The 23,743-nt window shown below is 41.5% G+C and overlaps 1 protein-coding gene across 1 annotated transcript in view; it reads left to right on the top strand.

Annotated features, from left to right (window-relative positions):
* Positions 1-23,743, top strand: part of svep1 (sushi, von Willebrand factor type A, EGF and pentraxin domain containing 1) — a 113,277-nt gene that overhangs the window by 40,047 nt on the left and 49,487 nt on the right. Inside the window, exons 4-6 of the mRNA XM_030076624.1 lie at positions 15,737-15,895; positions 18,363-18,542; positions 22,113-22,292. Coding sequence (XP_029932484.1) covers positions 15,737-15,895; positions 18,363-18,542; positions 22,113-22,292 — 519 coding nt within the window. The remainder of the gene's footprint in view (positions 1-15,736; positions 15,896-18,362; positions 18,543-22,112; positions 22,293-23,743) is intronic.

The following is a 23,743-nucleotide window of genomic DNA, read 5'->3' as shown; positions in this document are numbered from 1 at the left end:
TGTTTTGTCCTGACCGTGTGCCTGACCCCCCCTTTGCAGAGGTCTCTAGTGTAAATGAGGAATGCTTATAGAAAAAAAAAGAACAACAATCACAAAAAATGTCCAGGACTCCAAACGATGAATGCTTTCTGTGAACTCGTAAGAATGTGGGTGAACTTGACACCCCATTAGTTATCGCCGTCTCGCTCCCAGACACTCTACAGCTCGTCTCACTTTGCACTGTCACACTGACAAACACACAAACACACACACAGTTACAGTAACATGCATGGGTATACCCTGCATGCACACACCTCTTTTACTCTTTCTCATGCACAGAGACGCTTAAACATACAAACACACATTCACACCTATTCCTTCACATCCTGCCTCTTGGTGAAAGTTACCATACTCAGGGATCTGACACTTACCAGAAGCCCGTCTGAGGAGGCAAATAGAAGAAAGCCTGTTTATAACATCAGAGAACGCTCACATACCTCATAGTCATAATCCATTACACTGACGAGCATCTAAATTTTGGATATTTTCATGCTAATTAACTTTTTGGAACCATCTCAGACTCAGCCGGTCTTTGGTTTGGGTTAAGAAGCTGTTTGACTGTAAACAAAGCTATTGCAATCTCAAAAAACACATAAATTTCACTTTTCACAGTCCTTATATCAAAAGCTCAGATTGTAAATTCAGAGGGAAAAGTGGCTTCAGGCTGAGAGATCCCAATGTAAACAAACCTAGTAGCTGGGCGACAGTGTTTCAACATGTGGCTGCCATAATGAAAATACAGTTTGGGCCTTAATTCACCTTCTCTCTGACATATTCCTGTCTCTGTGTTTATGTCTTCCCTGCTCTCTTGCCTCGCCTCTGACGATTAATGTTTGTTGCGTTGATATATGTGTTGACACTGGCTTTTTCTACTTTTCACCACAAAGAGGCCGATGGATGTGGCGTCGCCAGAGACTCGTGCCTTTCTCCCTTGATCCTCCCCCTCGTCTCACACACTTCATTACTTTTACTCCGTTGTAAAACACCGCGCAAAATCAGATGATGTGACACAAATGGAGCCAAATGAGGGTTAGGCGCAGGGTAAGACTATAATGTGTATAACAGTATGCATATGACTGAAAATGTTACAAGTGTCATTCTAGCCCTGATTCAGGACCCTTTAGTAATATTTGGTCATAGTGTTGTCTCTACTGAAGGGTCCTGTGCTGCTCCATAGAGAAATCTTCCTGCAAAAGTCAGAAAGGTCTACAACAACAACAACAACAACAACAACAACAAAACACTGTGTTGAATTTCACTCTCTCAAAAAGATCTCAGTAATCTTTCACTTGTCTGCTCTTATTCTACTGACACTTGAAACTTTTAGCTGTTGTTAAAGACAGGTATACCTCCCAAATTTCCTTTGTAGCAAAATCAAAGATGGTGGACAGACCTGTGTACTTCTTCATTGGTGCTCTACTTCAAAGCAAAACACTTGCTGCTCTGTAAATGGTGACACTTTTCATAATATGCGTTCTAATTTGCTCATTTATACATGAGAAAATGTGTTTTTGTCCAACACACAGGCGGCTTTTGACTCATCCTCTTGTTCAAATGATTTAGTAACTTCACTTAAGCCTGAGGAATTGTTGCAGTCTACCCTTCGACCACCAGTGGCAGCAGTGAGCATATTGCCTAGAAGTAGTAGAGCACCAATGAAGAAGTTTAGGCATCTGTGAGCCATCATGGCTTCATTACTGTGGGGAACTGGGGAGGGGGTATACAGTCTATAATAGTGTATATAAGTTTACACACAGGAGATATCAGACCAGTCGCCAGGGAAAAATGTTTTACGTTTCTGCAATCCAAAGATAAATTGAAATCTAACATTTTCAAGTGACATTGTATGAAATGAGTGAAAAACACCACATTAGAAGGCAGGTGGGGTGGTGGATGGCACAATCAACAGGACCTCTGCAGTGATGAATAACCATGATGAATGAACGTTTTCCTAACCTTTACCAAGTGGTTTTGGTGAGACACTGATTTGGAATAAGTGGGGTTTTTTGTGAAAAGTCGACACGATTGTTAAATTGAATGCTGAATGCTAAATTGAAATTGAATTGAATTTTGATGGTATTTTGGTCGGTATGGATAAGGGATAGATTTGGATGTGGGAGAACACTTGGCAGCAGGGTGCTTCCTGTTTAGAGAGGCCAATAGATCCGATCTGTAAACAGCCATATTTTCTGTCGAAGTGGCCTTGTCCTTGATGTTGCCCCCCCACCTGTTCAGTCTAGGTAAGAACATCAGCTGTACACTTTCAATGAAAACTTTGACTGATTTTTCTTCCTGCTCCTTGCATAAACATGCTCATGTAGGCAGCCTACTGTGGAAGTCCTCATTCCCTGCAGCATCAACAAGCAGAGCAGACTGCATCTGTAGTGTATGTCTGAGTCTGTCCATGTTTTCGTTTCTCTGTGTTTTTGCGTGGTGAAAATAAAAATCTTAGTTTCTCAACCTGAATTCTGGCCCACTTTTGGTGTAGCTATTGGCAGTGGAGAGCAGGCCAAATGCCTGAGATTTTCTGAGGACATGCAGAGGAGGGAATGGGGGTCATGTGTTCCCCCCCTACACGCACTCACTTCTTAGACTGACTGGATGGAAGTTTAGATTGGTGTTTTTTTCGTTGGTGAGCAGAGACTGGAAAGAGAAAGAGAGAGAGGGAGGGAGGGAGATTCCTTGCCCCAGAGCCAGGGGTCTTTTGTGGTGGATGAAGAACTTTGAGTAACTGGGCAAAGATCAGAATGGCCCTGTGCCATGGCAGTGAGAGAGAGGAAGAAATACTACTACCAGTAATAAGCTTTACAATAAACATTATTTATGCAGTGCATAGCTGCAAAGTGATTTACAACCTAAGATAAAAATAAAAAGCCAATACTACCGGAAGAAATACCGGATATCAATCAGCAGTGGGATAAAACAGGCACATAAAGTGGGTTGAAATGTGTGTTTTTTTTTCTACAATATGTTCACGTCTTGTTTTAAGGCAAAGATTTTCAAAAAAACACCAGCACCTTAAAAAACGACCTGCTTCAGCTCCTCAGGCGTTGTTTACTAAAGACCTGTCACATTCAAATGCAGAGAAACTAACTCTCCACTTTGTTCATTTACAACACTAATGATAAAAATCTCAAAAGTGCTACAAGAAACAGATGGTTATAAGCAAGTAAAACACAAGTGGCAGAAGGGGAAAAAGCAAAGCAATAGGGGGGGAAGCAGTGGAAATATAATTTGGCAGTTCCCCAAAATGCCTAGAGAAGTTGTTTTTTTTTTTGTTTTTTTTTAAAGAGTCCAAGTGTGTGAGGTGCCCTCAGGTGGCCGGACAGCCTTTCATGTCATTTGGTGTTTGAAGTTTTTGCTTTCGTCTCGATTGGACAGAGAATTTACGCGCCAGTTTATGTACATTGCGGTCTTGAAATCCTTATCGGTCCCTCCTCTCAGCGTGGCATGTTCCGGACCAGTTCCACCCTCTCTCCCCTAATTAAAAGACACATATAGCTCTGTAAAAAGCTTTAATTGATGACTAAGGCTGCCGTATTTGTAGGTCAGGGATGCTGTAAAGCCGAAGTGACTTCTGTTGTAAACCGGGGGCACACTGTGCATGAGCATTTGTATAAAAGAGAGAGAGGGAGAGACTGTAAACCGGGCCTAATAGGAACCTCCTCTGCAGGAGAGCGTGAAAAACAAGGATCCGTGAAACAGCCAGTGGTGCGAAGCAGAACCTCACTGTGTCATTAACACTCCTTCCACCCGTCCATCTGTCCCTCCCTCCATCTCTGTTTCCATCAGTTTCCTTCTGTTTTCTTCCTCTGCCTACCTCCTCTCCTCCCTCCCCTCCCCTCACTTTTTCTCCTCTTTCCAAGCCTCTCTCCAGCTACCGTGTCGCCCGGTGCACCACTCGTAAATTTTGTCATTTACAGAGAAGTATTAAGGAGCCTTTGCACAAAGCAGAAACACCCCTCGTTAAGTCTGTCCTAATTCCAAGCCTGGGGACTGACCGAGGGCATGGTTGCAACACACACACACACACACACACACACACACACACACACACACACACAGGCGCACACAATGATACACACAGACTGTGACAATCAAGCTGACCAGTGTCATCTGATCCTGCCATTTCACTCACACACAAATATCAAATATCATTCACAGCGTATTTTTTAATCGATAAAATTCCTTACATTCTCAAATTTGTTTAAGTAAAACCTTTTTTTTTTAAAAGCATCTTTAGCAGGGTTTTTTTTTTTTTTTTGTCTGTCTCTGTATTTTATGTCAGTTGCTACAACCAAATTGACCTTGTGAAATGAGCATTGGAGCCTGAACTGAACTAATCCTTTGGAAACTTTTATGTTCAGTTTATATTCATGTACATTAGGGAATCTTCTTAATCAGTTAATGAAATGCAGAGTTAACTTTTTATGTTTATTTTTATGTTGCCAGTTTTTTGATGTCAGACTGTGGGACTCTCCCATAACTGTGCATAAATGGATTTATTTTGGCTAACCACACTGTATAGCACACATTTTGCTAGTTTGCAAATTCAGTTAGCTTGTTAAGTAAGGTATGTTGGGTAATGTAATAATGTAATAATGAGTAATGTTTTTCAAGTTGGCTTGCCATAGTAGCTGCTCATGTGTTGCTACAAGGGCACTCGCTAGAAAAGTTTATTTCAGTGCATTCGTCAATCAGAGCCTTTTCTCAGCCTGGAGAAAGTTATGGAAACTACTAGTTTATAAAAGTTTCGGAAAAGTCATTGAAATCTGACCAAAACAGCATCAACTCAGTTAAAGATTGATAGACCAATTAAAAAAATAAAAATTTACTTTGGTAATGGAAATTAAGCAGGAGTTTTATGGAGAAAGAATGGAAAAGTCATTGAAAAGCATTGGTTAAAAAAAAGTGTATGAGGCCTGGACCTTTGCATGTTTTTATTCATGATTCACTGTGCCAGACTTATTCCTGACAGACACCCAAGACATTCCAGGTAAGTCACTACAAGAAACAAACACACACACACACACACACACACACACCAACAAGCCAACTTGTGCCTACAAATCTCTTCGTACATGTGTATCTTCACATCGGCGCGGTTAACATCTTCTTTTCCTTCGCACATTATTTACACTGAGAGCTGCACAGGCGTTTATGGGATTTCGAGGTGGGATGAATGTTTCTCTTTCAGCATCACAAGTGGTTTCACTCCTCCCAGTTTCTTTAGTCTTTTTCCAGCCTTTTACCCTTCTGCAGATTCTCTGTGTTTGTCCCATTCTATGACCCCCATCCGTCTCTGCATTTTTTCACCAACCCTCTTCAGCGCTCTTTCAACTCCCCCCTTTCTTCCTTTCTCTCTCTGTCCTCCCCGCTATCTGCTGCCCTGGCCCCATCGTTCTCTATGTGTGTGTGTGTGTGTGTGTGTGTGTGTGAGATGTTGACTGAAAGCCCTCCAGTGAGCGGAAGGTGATGAAGAGGGACACGCGCTTTGTCTCTGGCCTCAGGTCAAAGGTCACAGGCTAAGGATTCAGGAAGTCAGTAGCTGCCAGTTTTCTGGAAGAAATGCATCCATCTCTCTCTCTCTGCCCCCCACCCCCAACACACACACACTCACACACACACACACACACACACACACACACACACACACACACACACATACATGCACGCGCTCCTTCTCTCACTCTTTCCAAACATTAACCAGTTTTTTATTAAGTTCTGATCAGTTTTTCAGTTCTGAACAATTTATGCACACACATTCATTTGTTTGAATGGTTTGGGTGAAGTTGTTATATAGGGATAAAACTGGCTCAGTTACAAATGACATTTGTGTTTCTTGGTTTTTATGTAGCCATGCTGACTGTGAGGCATTATTTCTTCTGCACTGAAAGTATTTTTTAAATTTTATTTGATGAATAGGTTGCAATAAGATGTATGATTCAGCAAATTTTTATCTTCAAGTCAAATCCGGTGTTTTTAACAGAAATAATCTAAAATTACAATAACTGCTCAAGTCAAATTGCAGTTTTTACAGAATCATAATAGTTATTGAGTTGGCAGCTGTTTATTGTGATTTGTATTATATGCAGAGGTCCCTGTTGATTTCTGTGAAAACAACTGAAACGTTGTTTGCATCTGGAGGTTTGATGGGCTCCAGCAAATATCCTCAGTCTGTTGCGTCGGGATGAATTTGCTTCTTGGTTTGTTTCCCCCGCTTGTGCACACGGTGCACAAACACACACACATTTATATAGACACACACACACACACACACACACACACACACACACACACACACACACACACACACACACACACACACACACACACACACACACAATGAAACAGAAAAACACAAGCACACCACACATGCACATGCACACACCACACACTCTTGGACTTGTATCCTGTCAGTGAATCTGTTCAGCAGAAACGGTCTCATGATCTCACCGGCCCACCAGGAAATCACCAACTCTTCAGCTACTGTGGGAACAGATAAATGTATGTGAAGGAGGCGTTTCATTTTCATACGATGATATGTCATCCACTGTGTGCATGACGCAAGTGCTGTGTTAGATTGGAATCTCTGAAGCGCTGTTTACTCATTTTCAGTCAGTGCTGTTGAAAAATGAATTGTATCACCATACAAATCTTATGCAATCAAATGAGTGAGAATACAGGCCAAGTTTTCTAAATGTCAGTATGGCAGGTCCTGAGCGTTGTGCTACATTGTCCCTGGAGAACCGAGATGGTACCGTGGCCTTTATCGCCGCAGTTCCCAGCGCACTGACATCTGTAATCAGGCACACCAGATCAGGGACCAACCTGTGTTTGTACAGTTGTTTAGCGGTTCGCCTCGCTCTCCCCCGTCGAATCCCACTGTTCCCGGAGTCTGTAATAAGCGAGTAGGACAGTCTTCCTGGCCTTGGGAATCCACAAGAGGTATCTAGCAATTGTGGTGAAGTCATTCTGCTTTGGGAATAGGATTGAATAATAAGCAGGCGAACAGCGACGGACCAGCGGATGAACTTCCCAGTTTCCTCTTTGAATGGCTGCATCGTGTTACATTCCAGAGGTTCCGCGATTGAGGGATTGAGGGGTCCACAGAGCCCCCCCCCCCTTCCCCAGAGATGGAGGCTGCGTGGGTGGACAGCTGGGCTACAGCCATATCCCCCTCCCCGCTTTTCACACTCTCCGCAATCCAGCTGGACAGCAGACCGGACATCAATGAGACTCTGCTGATGTGATTTAAAGCATCCTGACATTCCGGGACGCAGGGATTCCCGAAGTTTTTCTGCCTGCAGGTGACCCCCGCACTGAGGTCAGAAAATTCCTGTGACCCCTGGCATTTGTAAAACAGGGGCATTGTGCATCTTGGCTTTAGTCTTTGATTCTATAAGGGCAATTCTTCAACTGTCTTGTTGGCAGGTTGTCTGTTTTTCTCAGTCCATAACCTGTTGCTGGAAACTTTCCTTTTCCAAATAAATGTCTGAAATAATAGTAATTATTGTAAGCGCTAGTAGGATTTATTGTCTTGTTAAAGGACGCCACAGCATAAAGGGTACTTGCAACAATGACTTTGCGGTGACATCACATTTGTCGGTATCATTATAACATTAATGACAAGGAGCTTGTGATCATCACTGATGTGGACTCAGATATGGTAATAGCATAAAAGTATACTGGCACATATGGTGCAGGAGGTACAACACAACATCAAGACCTCTTCAGTCATCCTCATAGAGTCCAGAAACTTGGCCATAAGGATGCTCTGGAGATTTCCTTTTAAGGCTGGTTTGCACTTTAAGTCCCTGCGGTCCTGTTGCACCTGTTGCCTGTGAGCGAGAGCAGCGGCGTGCTGATGCTGTCTTGTTTGGGACAGCGTCTCATTGTAAGTCCTGTTAGTGGCGTATGTCTTGCGTGATGTTCAAAATTATGCCAAAATGACATGAAATGAGTTGTATGCCATGTGCCTTACAGGGTATAAATTGTTATTTAAGATTCAACTCAGAATGACGCTGCTCTGTTGCCATGGCAGCCCATCAGTGGGGCAACTGTGTGTGAGTCACTGATTGCATTCAGGGTGGTGTGTTTGACTTCCTGACCCCTGTAGGAATGAAATGTCCATTTGACGGCCCAGTTGCACATGCAGTTTGTATCCTATACATTCCTCACGTCCCTAATCCCCTCTGTTTCAGTCTCCTCTGGTGGTCCAGATGAATTACATGGCTGCGGCATGAGATGCATATACTCATATAGTCTGGTCTCACCGGCTAGAGTAAATGTATATACAGGCTGTGTTTGTCTTACATTCAAATACTCAATCTAGGCACCAGTTTGTTCATGTCTGTGTCAGGGCCGGGAGTGAATATATGTCTGTTTTTGTGGGCTACACTATACATTTTGATTGCCCATTTCCATTGTCTATTTATGCACCTCAAGTGTGCCTGAGAAGTCGTGGTCAGGAGTGGAAATTTTCCTTGCATGTTAACATTGTTTTCTCAGTGAAAAACCCGGGGATTTAAGGCCCAACTTAACAGGATTTCTTGTGTGAGAGAGGCAGCGACCACAAGTGGCAAGGCCTCTGTCCAGATTTAGCAGCCCATTCACAATAATGTTGGACTTCCTCTGTCTGCATTGTTTGGCTTTGAAGAGGACAGACAGACAGAATGGGGTCACGGCAATTCGGTCTTATATATGAATATCGCAGGAATATTTGTTACATTTATTGTCTGCTTTCCACACATGACCAGTGGTTGCTCCTAGCACTGGCCGTGTAGGAATTTCCTAAGCTTATTTTTGGCTTCACTGTGAGTTCCTGTGGATAATGGCATTAGCTAAGTTCCCCAAATATACATTTTACTAGATATCTGTAGGGGGGAGGAGAGTATCCAACAGTAGATGGATTGGTTTAAAGGCTCTCTGTAGTGACTTCATCACTTTATAAAATCCACTTCATTTTAAGAAAGACTTTTTTCTTCTTGTTAGCTAAATTTCATACCTTACCATACTCATTTTTAATAACAAATGATAAAAAAAAATTACCAAATTCCTATCATTTTTTTTCTTTAGTATCAAAATCCTATTTGTGAACCAGTAGGCAGGACAAAAATGTCAACCAATACACCTGTCAAAGAGTTTTTAACAATTGTGTTTCTCTGCTCTTCCACCTTGTCCCACCCAAGAATCCTGTTATAACAGGGACATAGCATAGTTTCATTGCGACTTTTAAAACTTCTCAGCTAAACTATGAAAAGATATTTGTCAAAATAACATTCAGGCATGCAGAGGGGCTGGTATGTAGATGTGTGCCTGATTCAGTTGGCAGGAATCACTGTTGTCTTTTCAACTTTGCTCGGTGCACCAACTTTGCTTGCAGGATTTGTTTGAAGGTTTTCAAATTGTTTGAGTTCAATGGAGGGAACAGGAATATCTGTTTATCCAATATCTGTTTAGCTCATTCCCCTAGATTCTAAAAAATGAACAGTTTATATTCAAAATGAGAACTTGTAAACTGTAAAAAAATCAAGTTAACATGTGGCAAACAGTGGTTGTGCATGTGTACTGTACATAGGGATTTAGTTGGCCTTAGCAGAATCTGTCCCCCTAAAATGGAAATCTCTCTCTCTCTCTCTCTCTCTCTCTCTCTCTCTCTCTTTTGCTTTCTCTCTCTCTTCCTCTCTCTGTTTGTCATTGTGGCTGAGAAGGCAGATGTTCTCCCTCTCCCTCTGGATTGCCTTTCATTGTTTCCGTCCCAGTCTGTTTTTAGGCCCCAGCTAATCGAACACAGCCTCCTCCCCCAGGGGACCCAGAGATTCTCGTGTGATAGTAACTTTGGCTCCCGGGCTCGACTCATCCGCCAGTTTAAATGACTTGCTTCATATTGGGATAGAGGAGTTTAACAGACGAACTGGTCTGCCCTGTTTTTCCCCCCTCTGTCACTCCTTTTCTGCTGTTTTTTCTGATTTTCATCCCTTGTAACTCAAATCTAATTTAGCGTTGGACATCACGTTGCCAAGTCTCGGAGTTAGGGTACCTGGCTTGAGCAGTGTGAAGGAACAGTTCACCCAAAATACAAAAAATATATATTCCCACCCCAAATTCTTAGGCAAGAAATAGTTCCCATTGAAACCTCTCACCCCTGAGGGCAGTGAGCTATTTCAGGTATACACATGATTGTTTTTGGAAGAAGCTGTTGTTATCGAGTGTTTCATATTTGAATTATTGACGGTTTGAGCTCCACAAAATGAATACCCATCCAGTACTATTGTATTGGGGTGATGGGAAATAGTCTGGAAACCTCACCGAATCGCACCGAAACTTTTGGAATTGACAGATTTTACTTGGCATATCCTTTTTTGTGTTTTGGATGAACTGTTCCTTTAAGATCTCAGGTCAGAGGTAGAGGAAGTCAATGGCGACGGCCAATTTGCAAGAGTTATGAAGGAGATATGCCTTGTTGGCAAAACTGTGACCACATCCGCTTTGATAGTGCTACTCATATTATCTTCCCATCTTCTCTCTAAGATGATTGCTCAACCTCGTCACCACTTCCTTCGTTAGACAAATATTTCTGTCTGACCTTTTTGGCAGGCATGTTGTTCCCAAGCTTTTCCTTCGCTGCCGTTTGTCTGGAACTCATACATCTAACTCAAATGTAAAATAAAACTATTAAATAAATGACTCCGATCAGTTAGGAGAGTTATGAATGCTGGTGTGATGGATGTTGGAGGTTCACTGTTTACGGAGTGATGCGTGCTGGAAAATGAAAATGTTCCAGTGAAAGAAACGTTGCTCCAAGTTTAAATTTAAGCACCAACGTAATTAAATATCATTTAGCTTAATTATTATTTATGACTATTACTCAAATATTGCTTTAACTTTTAAATAAATAGCTTGCTGATCATATGGCCCCACTGTATTCTTGCCTGAAAACATTACTCCATACAGTAGTTCTCTTTTACCGGCTCCTGTCCCTCAGCATGGTCCGAGCCAGTCCAGACACAGCAGGCTCTTTCTGTTTTATGGTCATCTGGACCGCTGACGCTCCACTTCCTCTCTAAATGAAGGGTATAGTGCAGTAGAGTTAACTCCAGAGCCATAGGCGGTTGATGGACAGAAACAGGACTACTGGCCGCTGCTTACAGTAATTCAAACCATGGATCAAGCCAGAGCTGAATCCAAACACATTTAGTGGCAGTATGGGGTCTGTCACTTGGCTGGAGTCAAGCAGCAGGGAGAAATTTTCTCCATGTTCATCTTCCAGTTCTTTCCTTTTTATTTTAGATTGATGGCTGCTCAATTTTTCATCTTTCATTATACATCTCTTCCTGTTCATCCCTCTATCTTTTTCTCCCTTCCTCACCCGCTTTGAGCTAGGCCTGGTCTCTCTGAAATCTTTGTATGTCTGTCTATGTACACTTTTACCTGCCAGCCCATACAGCTTGCCAGGAATTGGACATTAAGTGTACTTTTTTCTCTTTTTTTCAATACAGTATTTCCACTGTTGCGCTCGAGGTGAATTATTATTCACATTAAAAATAACTAGGTTTCCTGTAAACTTTAAATGAAGCTGTGAAACAGATTCCCGAGGCCTCGGGCAGAGGGGACACACTGAGCTTATGTAAGCCACCTCCTCTGAGTTTAAAGGGAACAGGATGGATCAGTTGCATCTGCTGCGTCTGTTATCAAATGAAAAACACAGAAAGAGAGAGACTGACAGACACACACACATACACACACAGCAAGTGAGTCCATAGAGACTGGGCTCTCTCTGAAGCCCACATTGTGTCTAGTGGACCATGCACACATGCAAAATAAGTCTGGACCAGCACAGGTACCACAGGATATTTGTGCATGTGTGTGTTTGATGTGGGTTATTGGGTGGATTTCAGTGCCAGTCTGTTTTACGGTCAGCTAATGTCGCCTGGCTGACCTGCAGCAGAGGGCGAGCAGTGTGTTTTGGCAATGAGAGAGAGAGGGAAAAAGAGAGAGGGAGGGAGGGAGAGAGAGAGAGAGAGAGAGAGGGAGTGGACAGATACACAAATATTAAAGACAGGGACAGATGAAGTGATGGAGCGTGGAAGTAAGATGAGAGAGAGGGAGAGAGGGGGAAATGGGGTGAGAGGCTGGAGGCTGGCATCAGCTCAGCTGTGGAAATTCACACCTGGCTGCTGGCGGAGCGGTGACAGTAAATGAGTTGTGAAGAATATCACCACTGTGGATTCTCTGTTGCGCCTAATTGATCCTGTTTCCTTAATGTTTCTGCTTGACATGGTTTATTTCAACTTGAATGCCTCGGCCTGGAGTCCTATATGCTGCTGCCACCAAACTAGAGCTTTGCGACATTTTGTACCTACTAGCTGGTGCAGTGTAAAGGGACTGATTCCTATCAGGGCTATGCATACTAACGATGTATGCACATGATACTGAAAAGCAATTAGGATTAAAGTGTTCATCAAATTGAATATAGAAAATAGCAACATGTAGAGGCAGGTTTTTCTATTTTTTTGTCAATATGTAAAAATGTATGAAGATTTTTTGTTTGTGTGTGCCTCTTTGAGGGAAAAAAAAGATTTATAAAGTAATGTGGAAATTACTTAATACAAGTAGTTAATTTTACAACTATACTTTTACAATTAAAGGAAAATGCCACTCTAAAACACATTTAAAACCTTGGATTTGTGGGAAACCATAGTGGCACACCTGGTAGAGCGCATACCACTTATCAAGGCTGAGTCCTTACCGCAGCAGCCTGGGTTTCAGTCTGAGTCCTGATGTCACAGAGGGATTTCTCAGCACAGCTGAGATATTCAACAGGGAAACAAAACTGACAATCTAAAACAGAAACATTAGCTGTTAAATCTGAATATCAGTTCCTAAAAATAAAAGAGCCAGTGCTTCTTTGTGTTGTAGATGATTTGCAGTGATGCTAAACAAACATTCAGGGGAAATCCAGTGTAGATGAGGGAGAGCTGACTTCTTTTTTCCCATTTAACTCCATTGTAGCTGCAGCTGTTCTCTGTGCTCTTTGCGTTTGGCCAGTTTACCAATGGGACAACAAAATTACACTCTAGAACAACAAAACAGCACCAAAAATACAACGTTTAATCAGCAATCCCTTTTTAAGCACTTTTCAAATTGTGCAGTCTTACAGTCATAGACAGCTGTTTGTACTTGGATTGGCTGGTTAGGAAGCGTTGATTTCCAAGTTACAAGATTACAGCACTGTTGTTACAAGAACTGCTGACTATAATCTGCTACAGTTACTGTGGAAACACTAAATATCAGTGATTACATGATAACATGTTGGATTACACAAGAACATATTTGAAGGGAAATGACATTTAGCCTGTGAGAGTATAGAGACACTCAGGAGGGTGTATTTTATGGAGACAATACCTATAAGGTGTTCGAATGGCGTTTCCTATAATTGCTATACAGAATGTCCTCAAGGGTTCTGCGGCTTTTGTACCACATTACCAATACATGTATCCTGTTTAAAATGCTTTCTTCAAAGCTGTATAAATACACAGGAATAAACTGAGAAGATTGCTCATTGGCTTTCCGGTAACCACAAGACTTGGTGTGGAAGCTGATAAAACACTGCTACTGTGCAGGGTATGCCAGTAATTACTGTGATTCATGGGAATTTTCAACACAGTCGGAACATGTCTTGGACCAGTCAGAAGTTTACCCGTATAATGGTTGATAAAGGTTGCTGTGGATGGTAATAACTCCACTGAAATTTCAGTCTGTAAATTGGAACACATTTTTCTTCGACCTGCATGAACTGTGGATTTTGGAGGCAAATTAATCCTCCAAGTATCAGGAGGAAATGAGATCAGATCATTGAATTTGAGTCAGACTATATTATTGAATATATTCCAATGAGTTACATTATCAGCCACACCTTTATCTCTGCTGGTTCCATCATGACCATGAGCTATGTTCAAACCAAAGGAACTTTATTTTAGATTCCAGTGGAGCTCTCAAGGTTTCTAAAGATAACAAATATATCCTGTTGAATCACATGAACTGTATATAAACTGATGCACAAAACAGCTAGATATTGGCTTCAAAATAATGCCATCTGGAGTTTGAATATTTCATTTATAGGTTTGAAGTGGAGCTTTGCAACCAGCAGAGTCAGAGTATGTATGTAACATTGTTGTGTAATATAGAAGATAGCGTGGGCCTTTCACTGCTGATAGAAAGGTCACAAGGTCACTGAAGTTGACATGGTTCATCCTTTGGGTGGCATGAGTGTTCTTTCATGCTTTTTTATGACAATCTGCCTTATACATTTTGAGATATCATGTTTGGCTGAACAGTAGCACCAGTGGGAAAGTGTTGGATTCATCAAAAACAAGTTGAATCTTCTTTTGGGGAGAAATAGATAAACCCACCAAATATTATGACCTTTTGCGTGTTAGATTTCCTGAATTCTTGAGTGAAAATCTGACATTTTGACCTGAGGGTGGTGGTAGAGGAAAAGGTGATAGTAGCACACAGTTTAACAGGGTTCATTTTCTGGGGAGCATGAGTATGTTCAGCAAATTGTTCAGCGATTCATCCATTAAATGTAGAGATGTGTTCTGAAGAAGCCAAATGTTTGGCTTGAGGTTGGTGCCGGAGGCAAGGTCATGAGGTCACCAGAGTTGACAGGGTTCATCCTCTGGGGAACATGAATATGCACACCAAACTTCATGGCTATCAGACAATCAGTTTCATGAGGTTGCCTTGGAGTATTATGTGTTGAATAGATGGACAATTTTTTTTCCCAAACTCTGAAGGTAGGGGAGGTTTAAGAGAAAAACAGAGTTGAAGGGGTTAAACAGGGAGTCAGTGGTCTATGAGAGATCACATGTCAGAGTAACCTTTTAAATGCTGACTACAGCATGTGATGACATTTTGTCTTAGTGCAGACTGCTAGCTTGTATCCAGTTTTCGGTGTGTGTCTCGCTCCTCTTCGGTAAAAGAGAGGCGTCAAGACTCTTTGTTTGGAAGTTGATTTATGGCGAATGGAAGAATGTTGGAGAACCGTCTTATGACCCCTATTGCTCTTTACAACATGTCCTCTGATCTGACTCAGGTGGTTCTAACAGGAAACATATTATGTGTTTGTGTCTCTGTCTGTGCATGTGTGTGTGTGTGTGTGTGTGTGTGTGTGTGCATGCAGGTGATCAAAAGGCTTTTCATAATGCAAGCCATGTGCACTTAAGATGCTTGTAAACCTTTCTTTGGTTGTTGTATTACTATTTAATGAAAACTGGGCTCATGCTGTATCTTATTCAGTGCCACAAAACATTTCCCCCTGCTTGGAACAATTACAACGCTGAGCTGAACTGAACTGAATACTGTCTCCTAAAACTGTTTTTTTAGCCACCAAGCTCTGAGATCATTTTCACATTTTTGCCACATTCTCCTTGTCTCCATGTCCAGTCATAAATATTACCAGTGTCTCCTCATAAATCTGTAAAGCTGTCTGACTGTTTTCCAGCTACAGTTAACTGCCATTTTTTGCTGCCTATTTGTGAGACATTTTGTCATTTTAGCTACATTTTCCTCCCCTAACACATGTCAGTCATCTAAACACACACATACATATTACATATGCCTTTCTGGCTGTCTATATGTGATGCACAGTTTTGAGTTTCTAACTGTCTCCCCTCCTCTCCTCTCTCACCAGCCTGTCCACCCGGCACCTATAAGCCAGAGGGCACCCCAGGAGGCCTGAGCACCTGCCTGCCATGTCCTGACACCCAACACACCTCCCAGCCTGGCAGCACCTCCCTCAGCGACTGTGTTTGCAAGCCAGGCTACAAGTCAGTAGGAATGACCTGCCAGGGTAAGAAGAATCACTTGCTCTGCTGTAAAATATACTCTATTTGGGCTGACGTGTCTGTGTCTGTCTGCTGTTGCAGAAACATTTTAGAGTAATAAAAAACTTTGCAAACACACCCACGCACACTGTCTGACTTGATGATGCATTTATTTGCAACGTTTTGGGGCTAAACCTTCATCATGCGAAATTTTGACTTTTGATCTACTAGTCCCTCTCCTACACACCTGTCTCATGAAATAGATGTGTGAGATGTTCGTCTGTTCAAAGTCATAAAACACAACATTTTCCAATAAATATCTTATTTGGTACTCTGAATAGCCAGCTGATATAACAATAGTCATTCAAGCTTGCACCCAGTGCATAAAAGTTCTTTATTTATTACATTTGCCCTCATAAAACACCTGATGTTGGATGCATTACCTAAGACGAATCCTTTTATGCACAGAAGTGATGTGTTTTATATTACTAACAATAGCAACAGTGGTTTGTTTGGAATAAATACAAGAAGAAGTGGGTAGCTGCTAACAGATATTAATGCTTAGTTAGCATAAGCAACAATAGTCATCACAGCTGAACAGACAAAGAAAAGAGCCCACACACACAAAATCAAACTCCCTTGACAGAAAACCCAAGCATGTCACAGTTCCAGCAACACTGTTTAATTGATTGTGATCTCTAAACACCACAGCAATAGACTCTTGGCACCACAGATGTCTACACATTTTTTTTTTTAAAAAAATGCTGTGGATTACCACTTTGAGATGTTTTTAAAACTGACTTTTTGAAGATAACAACTTTTCATCACTAAGCAAGCTACTAGGGATGCATAATAATATCAGCACATCTTCAGTATCAATGCTGATGGCTTTAAAATGAAATATCGATATCAACCTAAAATGAAAATTTCTGCCGATATGACATGTTGATATGTGAAATAGGTTAAATCTGCCCCGGTTGTGGCTGTTGTCAGGATTATCTCAGGAAGAGCAGCATCCAAATCTGTTAAAGTAGGATGATTCTTACAGTTTTATTTGAAAGAAATTGTTATAAAAAAAAATAAATAAATATGGCATGTTTTACATAGTCTTAGTTTAAGTAGTTTTATTATTTTTGCCAAGTGTACATGTACATTTCGAAAAGTATAGTATTTTATGTCTGCATCTGCCAGTGGGCCATCACAATAAGAGCAGGCTTAATAATATGTTAAATCCACTACAGGAGAGACTTCATTTTTTCTGCAATTAGGTGGAAAAAAGGTGCATATAGTTATATCAGCATTGGCAATTGGTCAAAAAGTTGGAAAATATGGGCATATCAGATATTAACAGAAAATCCAATGTCATGTTTTTCTACAAGCTACACCTTTTGCTGCGTCTGAAACAGCTACATTTGTTATTGGCAGAGACAGCCAGTCAGTTAAAAAGAATCACTAGTTTCAGTGTAACATGTTGTCACATTCACTTACTTTGGTTTGATGCGTTAATTTCATGCCACATTAAATTCCTGAGAAAATAATCCCAGTATGGGCTGCATGACAGCGATTTTTCACTTTGCCTCTTTGACAGCTGGCAGCTCTCGCTGATGGTTGTTCCAATATGTACATACAGTGCATATGTAAAGTCATTTTGAATCACCGTTTGTGTGGACAGTTCTAGCCATTTGTGAATGTCTAACAAAGTTTTGGTGAGTAGAGAATTTGTCGCTGTTGCACACATTGTCTTATAATCTACAGGTCACAAGAGGAATATCTGTAAGTATCTATCCTCAAAGCTCGAGCTGCCTGTGATCCTAGATGGGCTTTTCTGTAGAAAGACTGTCCTGTTACCAGAAGATCTCAGCATTGATCCCATGTGGCCAAGAGTCAAGGCACAGTAACTCTGCCAGTTCCAGAAGTGCTGCCCACAAAAGACATATTTCCCCCCTTAGAGATCATCAGAGGATAACTGGTGAAAGCTCAGTGATGTATGGAGGTGAATCAGCTGAAAGAAAAACATTCTTTATGCATCCACACACTGATCCCCAGAAGTGTGAAGTTACTGTAAGAACGTCTTGTAACAGGAGTCTGGTTCCAGTAATCTGACTCTCCCTCCCGTTCCTGATGACCTAGTGGTTACCTCATTCTGAGTCGACCATTTCTTCAGAACGACTCTCAATCATCTTCGACATAACACCCGGACTTTTTTTCCCTCTCTCATCCCCTTGGTGCAGATTGGAGAGGTGATGTTTGACAACCTGTAATTTTCTGCTTTCACGCTCTTTTCCTCTGTGTCAGAAGCATTCACTTTCCAATCTGCCCGCACCACCAGCAACCCTCAAGTGTTTATGTGTGTGTGTGGGCACGTGTTTGTGTGCATCATATTTGTGTCTCTGTACTGTCTTTGTCTCTTTGTTTGTGTTATTTCATACATTTTGGAGATTTGCTTCTGAATACATCTCTCCTCTCCTCTACTCTCTTCTTTCCTCCGTGCAGTTGTTTACTGTCAAGAGCTGTCTCCTCCAGAAAACGGCTTCTTCATCCAAAATGTGTGTAACAACCGGTACGATGCAGCTTGTGGGGTGAGATGTCAGGCAGGGTTTGACCTCCAGGGAACCGGCATCAGGCTCTGCCAGGCTGATGGCACCTGGTCAGGCACACCAGCCAGCTGCAGAGGTGAGGAGGAAGTAGGCCTGATGCATGGTGGTTGGATACACATGGAGTTAAATGGAAGAAACACACTAATAGGGTACACCCACTTTCATATTCCCAACCAAATCATGGATTATAGTTTTTTTGTCATGATTTTGTACTTTTTTGCCTTTTCTCTCTTCAGTTTTCTTTTTTTCTCTCTTCACATGATGCTCCCCTGATCTTTTATAAAATGAGCTGAAATTAAAGGAGTTAATTCAGATCACATGAGGTGACATCAGATCAGATCAAGCTAGATCAGATAAGATTAAATCAGACCTAGGGAGGTTGCAATAACCGCAATATTGCAATACCACACTATTAAAAGTCAACCACAGGTTCTTCAGGGTTTTTCTGGGGGGTCTGCTGTGTGTGTGTGTGGTGGGTCTGTTTGGACTGAGTGAGTGACAGAGAGAGAGAGTGCTAGAGAGAGTGAGAGAGGGAGTGTGAGGGAGAAAGAAAGAGGGGGAGAAAGAAAGAGAGAGAGACACACACATTCACGTTGAATGCGGTGCCTTCTTGCAGGTTTGTGTGGAGGCAGAGCAAACAGACTGTGACCAAAATGGTTGCATAGCTAACCTAATAATAACTTCACAATTCATATAGAGCAAAAGTCATGATAAATTAATTCATTTGCATATAAAAACACATATACGACTGCATACTGCACTGTTGAGCAACCCTAGATCACCGCAGGGGAAATTCCTTCACCGCAACAGCCCTGATCAGATCAAACCACATCAGATCTGATAAGGTCAGATTAGGTCAGCTCAGATCAAGTCAGGTTGTATCACATCAGTTTAGATAAGATCTGATCTGATATGATCAGATGGATTCAGATTGGATTGCATCAGATCAGATGAAATTTTAATGACCGTTTCAGCGACAGTAGTTTACTGCTAAATCACTTTGACAGGGAAACAAGGAAGTGTGTGAATCTGGCTGTTGATGCTAACAACCAAGAAAAGTTTAGTTGGTTAACTTTTCTCATTTGACATGTTTGTTCATCAAGCTTCTTTTATCATTCATCTCTATAAGAAATGACTTCACTTCTGGTGATCATGATTCTCGCACTGTAACTGCAGTGTAATTGAATTCTCTGTCATAACTCCACTGTGATATATATCTTCAAAATGTGCTCATGAATGTGGCTGACATGTCAGCATCTGACTGTCACATTTCAGTGTCACAGATCTGGCAGTAGCTTGCATTTCTGTTTTACAGTGCAACAGCCTTGATATCACTGAGTGATTATATTCATACACACACAAACACACATGCATATTTGATTGATCTCAGCAGGTTCCACCCCACCACATGCCTTGTGTAATTCCTCATTAAACTACGGGACCTTCATCAAAGCACTGCGCGCCCACCGCCTCCCGTCTGATGTTTCTGAACCTCCATAAACGTTTATGTAGCACTAAATGGACCTATCAGGATGAGGGGATACGTGCTCCGTTGTTTCACCAAGGAGCTAACAGTCTTGTAAAAGCCAGAACGAGTGTGTGTGAGAGAGCGCCTCACTTTGTATTGAGATCATGTGTGTTTAGACTGAATTAGGGATCAACATTTATCGGGAGACTACTACTTTCTGCCAGGCCAGATGTTTAGAGACACAAAGGAAGAGAGACTGACAAGAATGAAGGATGGAAGGAAGGAAGGTTGATAGGTTGGAGGGATGAAAGAAAGGGTGAGGGAGGTCAAGAAAGAGTTGAAAGACTTGGACTTTTGATGTCCGGTAATGAAACATCTTGCCTAAAAGACACCAGGAAGCCGCCACAGTGTGCTCAAAATACAAAAAAAAGCCTGTACTCAAGAAAGAAAAAAAAGAGAGAGAGAAAGTGACAGAAGCCAAGATACGACTGAAGAAAGGGCCAATTTTAAAGAGAAGAAGTAAACGCCAGCAACAGCATGACTCACAGAAATACTGAGACAGTGAATATTTCAGGGTGTGTAGAAGATTTACAGTATGTGGCCAGGAGTGCATATTTTCTGTGTGTGTTTTTGCTTACGTGTGTGTATTTGTGTATAGACGGCTGCTTGTATATACTGTAAGTGTTACAGTAAAAGTACACTGTGCCACATACTGTAGGACCTCCCAGCTAGTTAAGCCCTAAGGGAGGGGGGTCCCTTCTGAACCGCCTGTCTGTCTATGGGTGGTGATGAGAAATAACACACTGCATACTCTCCTCTAGACCTCAGCGTAACTCGGAACAGACTCACACAAGGATCAGGGTTTTTTTCAAGGGGAGTTTCATGCTTTGGGGTAAATGATAGGTCCCAAGTTATAGTTAAAGATGATATATTGTACTACATTCCTGCTTTTGATTTATTCCCTTCTCCTCCGCTGGTGACTTGTGTACCTGTTTTTATCAGATACTCACCAGATCTGGGATAAATAGCATTTGCAAACAATTCTCATGTTGGAAGTACCGCATAGCTGGGATTTGCTGCATCAGGATAAGTCAGATTGCTTCAGGTTGTGTTATTAATCACAGACCGCGTATTAGGTGTTTGAAACAGTTTCTGCGATTGTTTGAACTTTCTGGCACACGTTGCATTTTTTCTTTGTAGCGGATCCCACTTGTCTGGTCCGTACGTTAGCGAAAACAAACCATAAAAGGTATTTGCAAATACTTTCCCCCCCAGGTTTGTTGCTTTTGGATCAGTTGGTCTCCGATTCTATCACTTCCAAACCCCGTCTGATTCAACTTTTCCTCTTCTTTTTCATTTTTAAGACAAAGGGGCTTCCCGTCTACGTCCATCTATTGTTAAAACACTCACGCAAGTCTTAGTCTAGATCCAAAATTGTATTCATGTTAATCTGTGGCAACATATGTCTGTCTTGACTGGAGTTTGATTTCCGTTCCATATTACGTCCGCCAAGTAGGTGAAACGCCAAGCAGTCGACAGTGTTTTTACCTCTATCCATCTGTTTGGTTGGTCGTGGGACAGCGAGGAAGAGAATAACTTTTTGGCCTCATCAGCCTCAAGGGGGGCATGGTGGTGGGTGGGTCTTACCGCAAACAGGGCCGTAGTTTCCAAATGCAACCAGATAACATCATGAAACCAGAGAGAAGGGTGATCTTGGGTCAACTGACCAACTTTCCCAACTGATTGGCCAAACGGGGACATGCTGCATGACAACAACTTTACCAAAAGGGCATGTGACTAAACCCGAACACGGACGTAACTTAAAGCTCGGCGGAAAATTGTGTTCTACTAAGTATCCTGGTTTTATAGTTGTGTTTCTCTTTTTCTCGGTCTTAACTCTTAACCGTTCTTTTTCTTTGTCTTCTGTCTTGATTTACTTTCTTGTTGCAGCATGTAATAATCATAATAATTTTTTGTGGCGCACTTGCCAAAAAGGTTACAAAGTGCGTATAGAAGACTAAGCAAAAATAAATAAAACCCAGTTAAATAAATCTTAAGAGTACAGGATTGAATTTAGCAAAACATTGCTCTGTTTTTACTGGTTTTTAATCCATTATTGTCTTTTTCTGTCTTCATTACCATGTGTTTCAATGTGTTTCTAATTTTCTGACCCCCCAGTGCGCTCCTGTCCACCCCTCGGCCGGCCCCGGCACGGCTTTCTGAGGTGTAGCAATGGTGGCGCCTCCTACAGGGCAGAGTGTGAGGTGGGCTGTGAGCGGGGCTACAGGCTGGAGGGAGACTCCAAACTCGTCTGCCAGGCCAACTCCCAGTGGAGTGGATCCCAACCTCGGTGTGTGGGTAAGCCTTCATGACAAACCACCGCTCCTCATGTCTTACCTTCCAGAATACCAGAATATGGATGTAATGGTTACCTCCAAACTGTCCTGTGTAGCAGGTTTAAACATGAGTATATAGTGAGATTAATTAGGACTCTGTGGTTTAATTTAGGGTTGAAAAATTAATCATAATATTACCTAAATCTCTTAGACCAATAGCTAAATTTCAGGGGCTGCATTTTGCTTTTTTTGATAACAGAAAAAAATGTGACAAAATCAGCAAAGTATTGTGGTGCTTCAGAGATGTTGTGAACTATAAATCATTTTCTCCACATATAAGAAAACATGTTTGTGTGGTATAGACCCCAGCTAAAACCACATTACCATTTCAGTATTTCTTCCAGTGAAAATGAAAATGACGATGCAACTTTAGCATTCCCTCTAAAATCATGAGTAATATTGCAGTTGCAATATCTTTCAAAGTAATTACAGTATGGTTTTTTGGCCATATTTTCCAAATCTGCACTGCATGTGTTTGCTCTGCTTCATTTCTCTGAAAAGGATAAACATCTTAGAAGTGATTTTTCCTCTGGAACAGACCCTGAAAGCTTGTGTTTGCACTGGAAGAACATCAGCTTTCATCCTGTTTTGTACCGTGAGGCAACCTCCCTTTGTGCAGTAAAGCAATTCGGCACATTTCCAGTGAAATGCGACCCAGTGACGCACAAAGGAAGATGTAGTGCATTTAAATGCAATACACTGCAATTATGATATTAATGAAACTGATAAAGTAATGATTTATTGATGTTAAAATGAAACATGGAACAGCTTTAAGCTTGTTATTAACTCTGAAATACAGAGGATCCACTGTGTGCTATTGTTTTTGTTAACCAAAGACACAGTAAGTTATCGGCTCCATTTTTTTAAGGACAGAGTTTGTTCAGTTTTGTCTTATGATGTGTCATTTTTCAAATGACGCAAATCCAATTTTAGAATGAAACTCCCTTTTATCCCAGGGCTTTGAGAAACATACACTTTGGAGTTTTGGCAAATATCATTTTAGACATCTGTTAGCAGACATTAGTCCCGGCTCACTTCAAGTGTAATCCATCCAAAATTCATGTATCTCACAACCCCCAGTTCTTTTCTCTTCGTCTGTCATGTCTTCATCCAGTGTCTTGTGGTTTTGTCTTCTGTGGAGTTAAATTGGATCTATCTATTTAACAATTTTTCTGTGCCTCTTCTGTTTTTTTTCTATGATAAATCTCCTAGCCACCACACACACACACACACACACACACACACACACACACACATACACATGCGCATACACACATAGCCACTGGCGCTACTTTCTTGTCTAAATGTAAGATCTCTGTTTAGTGTCTGCTTGGTGAATCCTGTCTGGCTGAAAGACTGAGGATAATATATCAAATGCATTACTTAAGGAATACACATTTTTTTATATATATA

The sequence above is a fragment of the Myripristis murdjan genome, chromosome 18, assembly GCF_902150065.1.
Source record: "Myripristis murdjan chromosome 18, fMyrMur1.1, whole genome shotgun sequence".
Classification (NCBI taxonomy): domain Eukaryota; kingdom Metazoa; phylum Chordata; class Actinopteri; order Holocentriformes; family Holocentridae; genus Myripristis; species Myripristis murdjan.
This window is presented reverse-complemented; position numbering and strand designations above follow the sequence as displayed.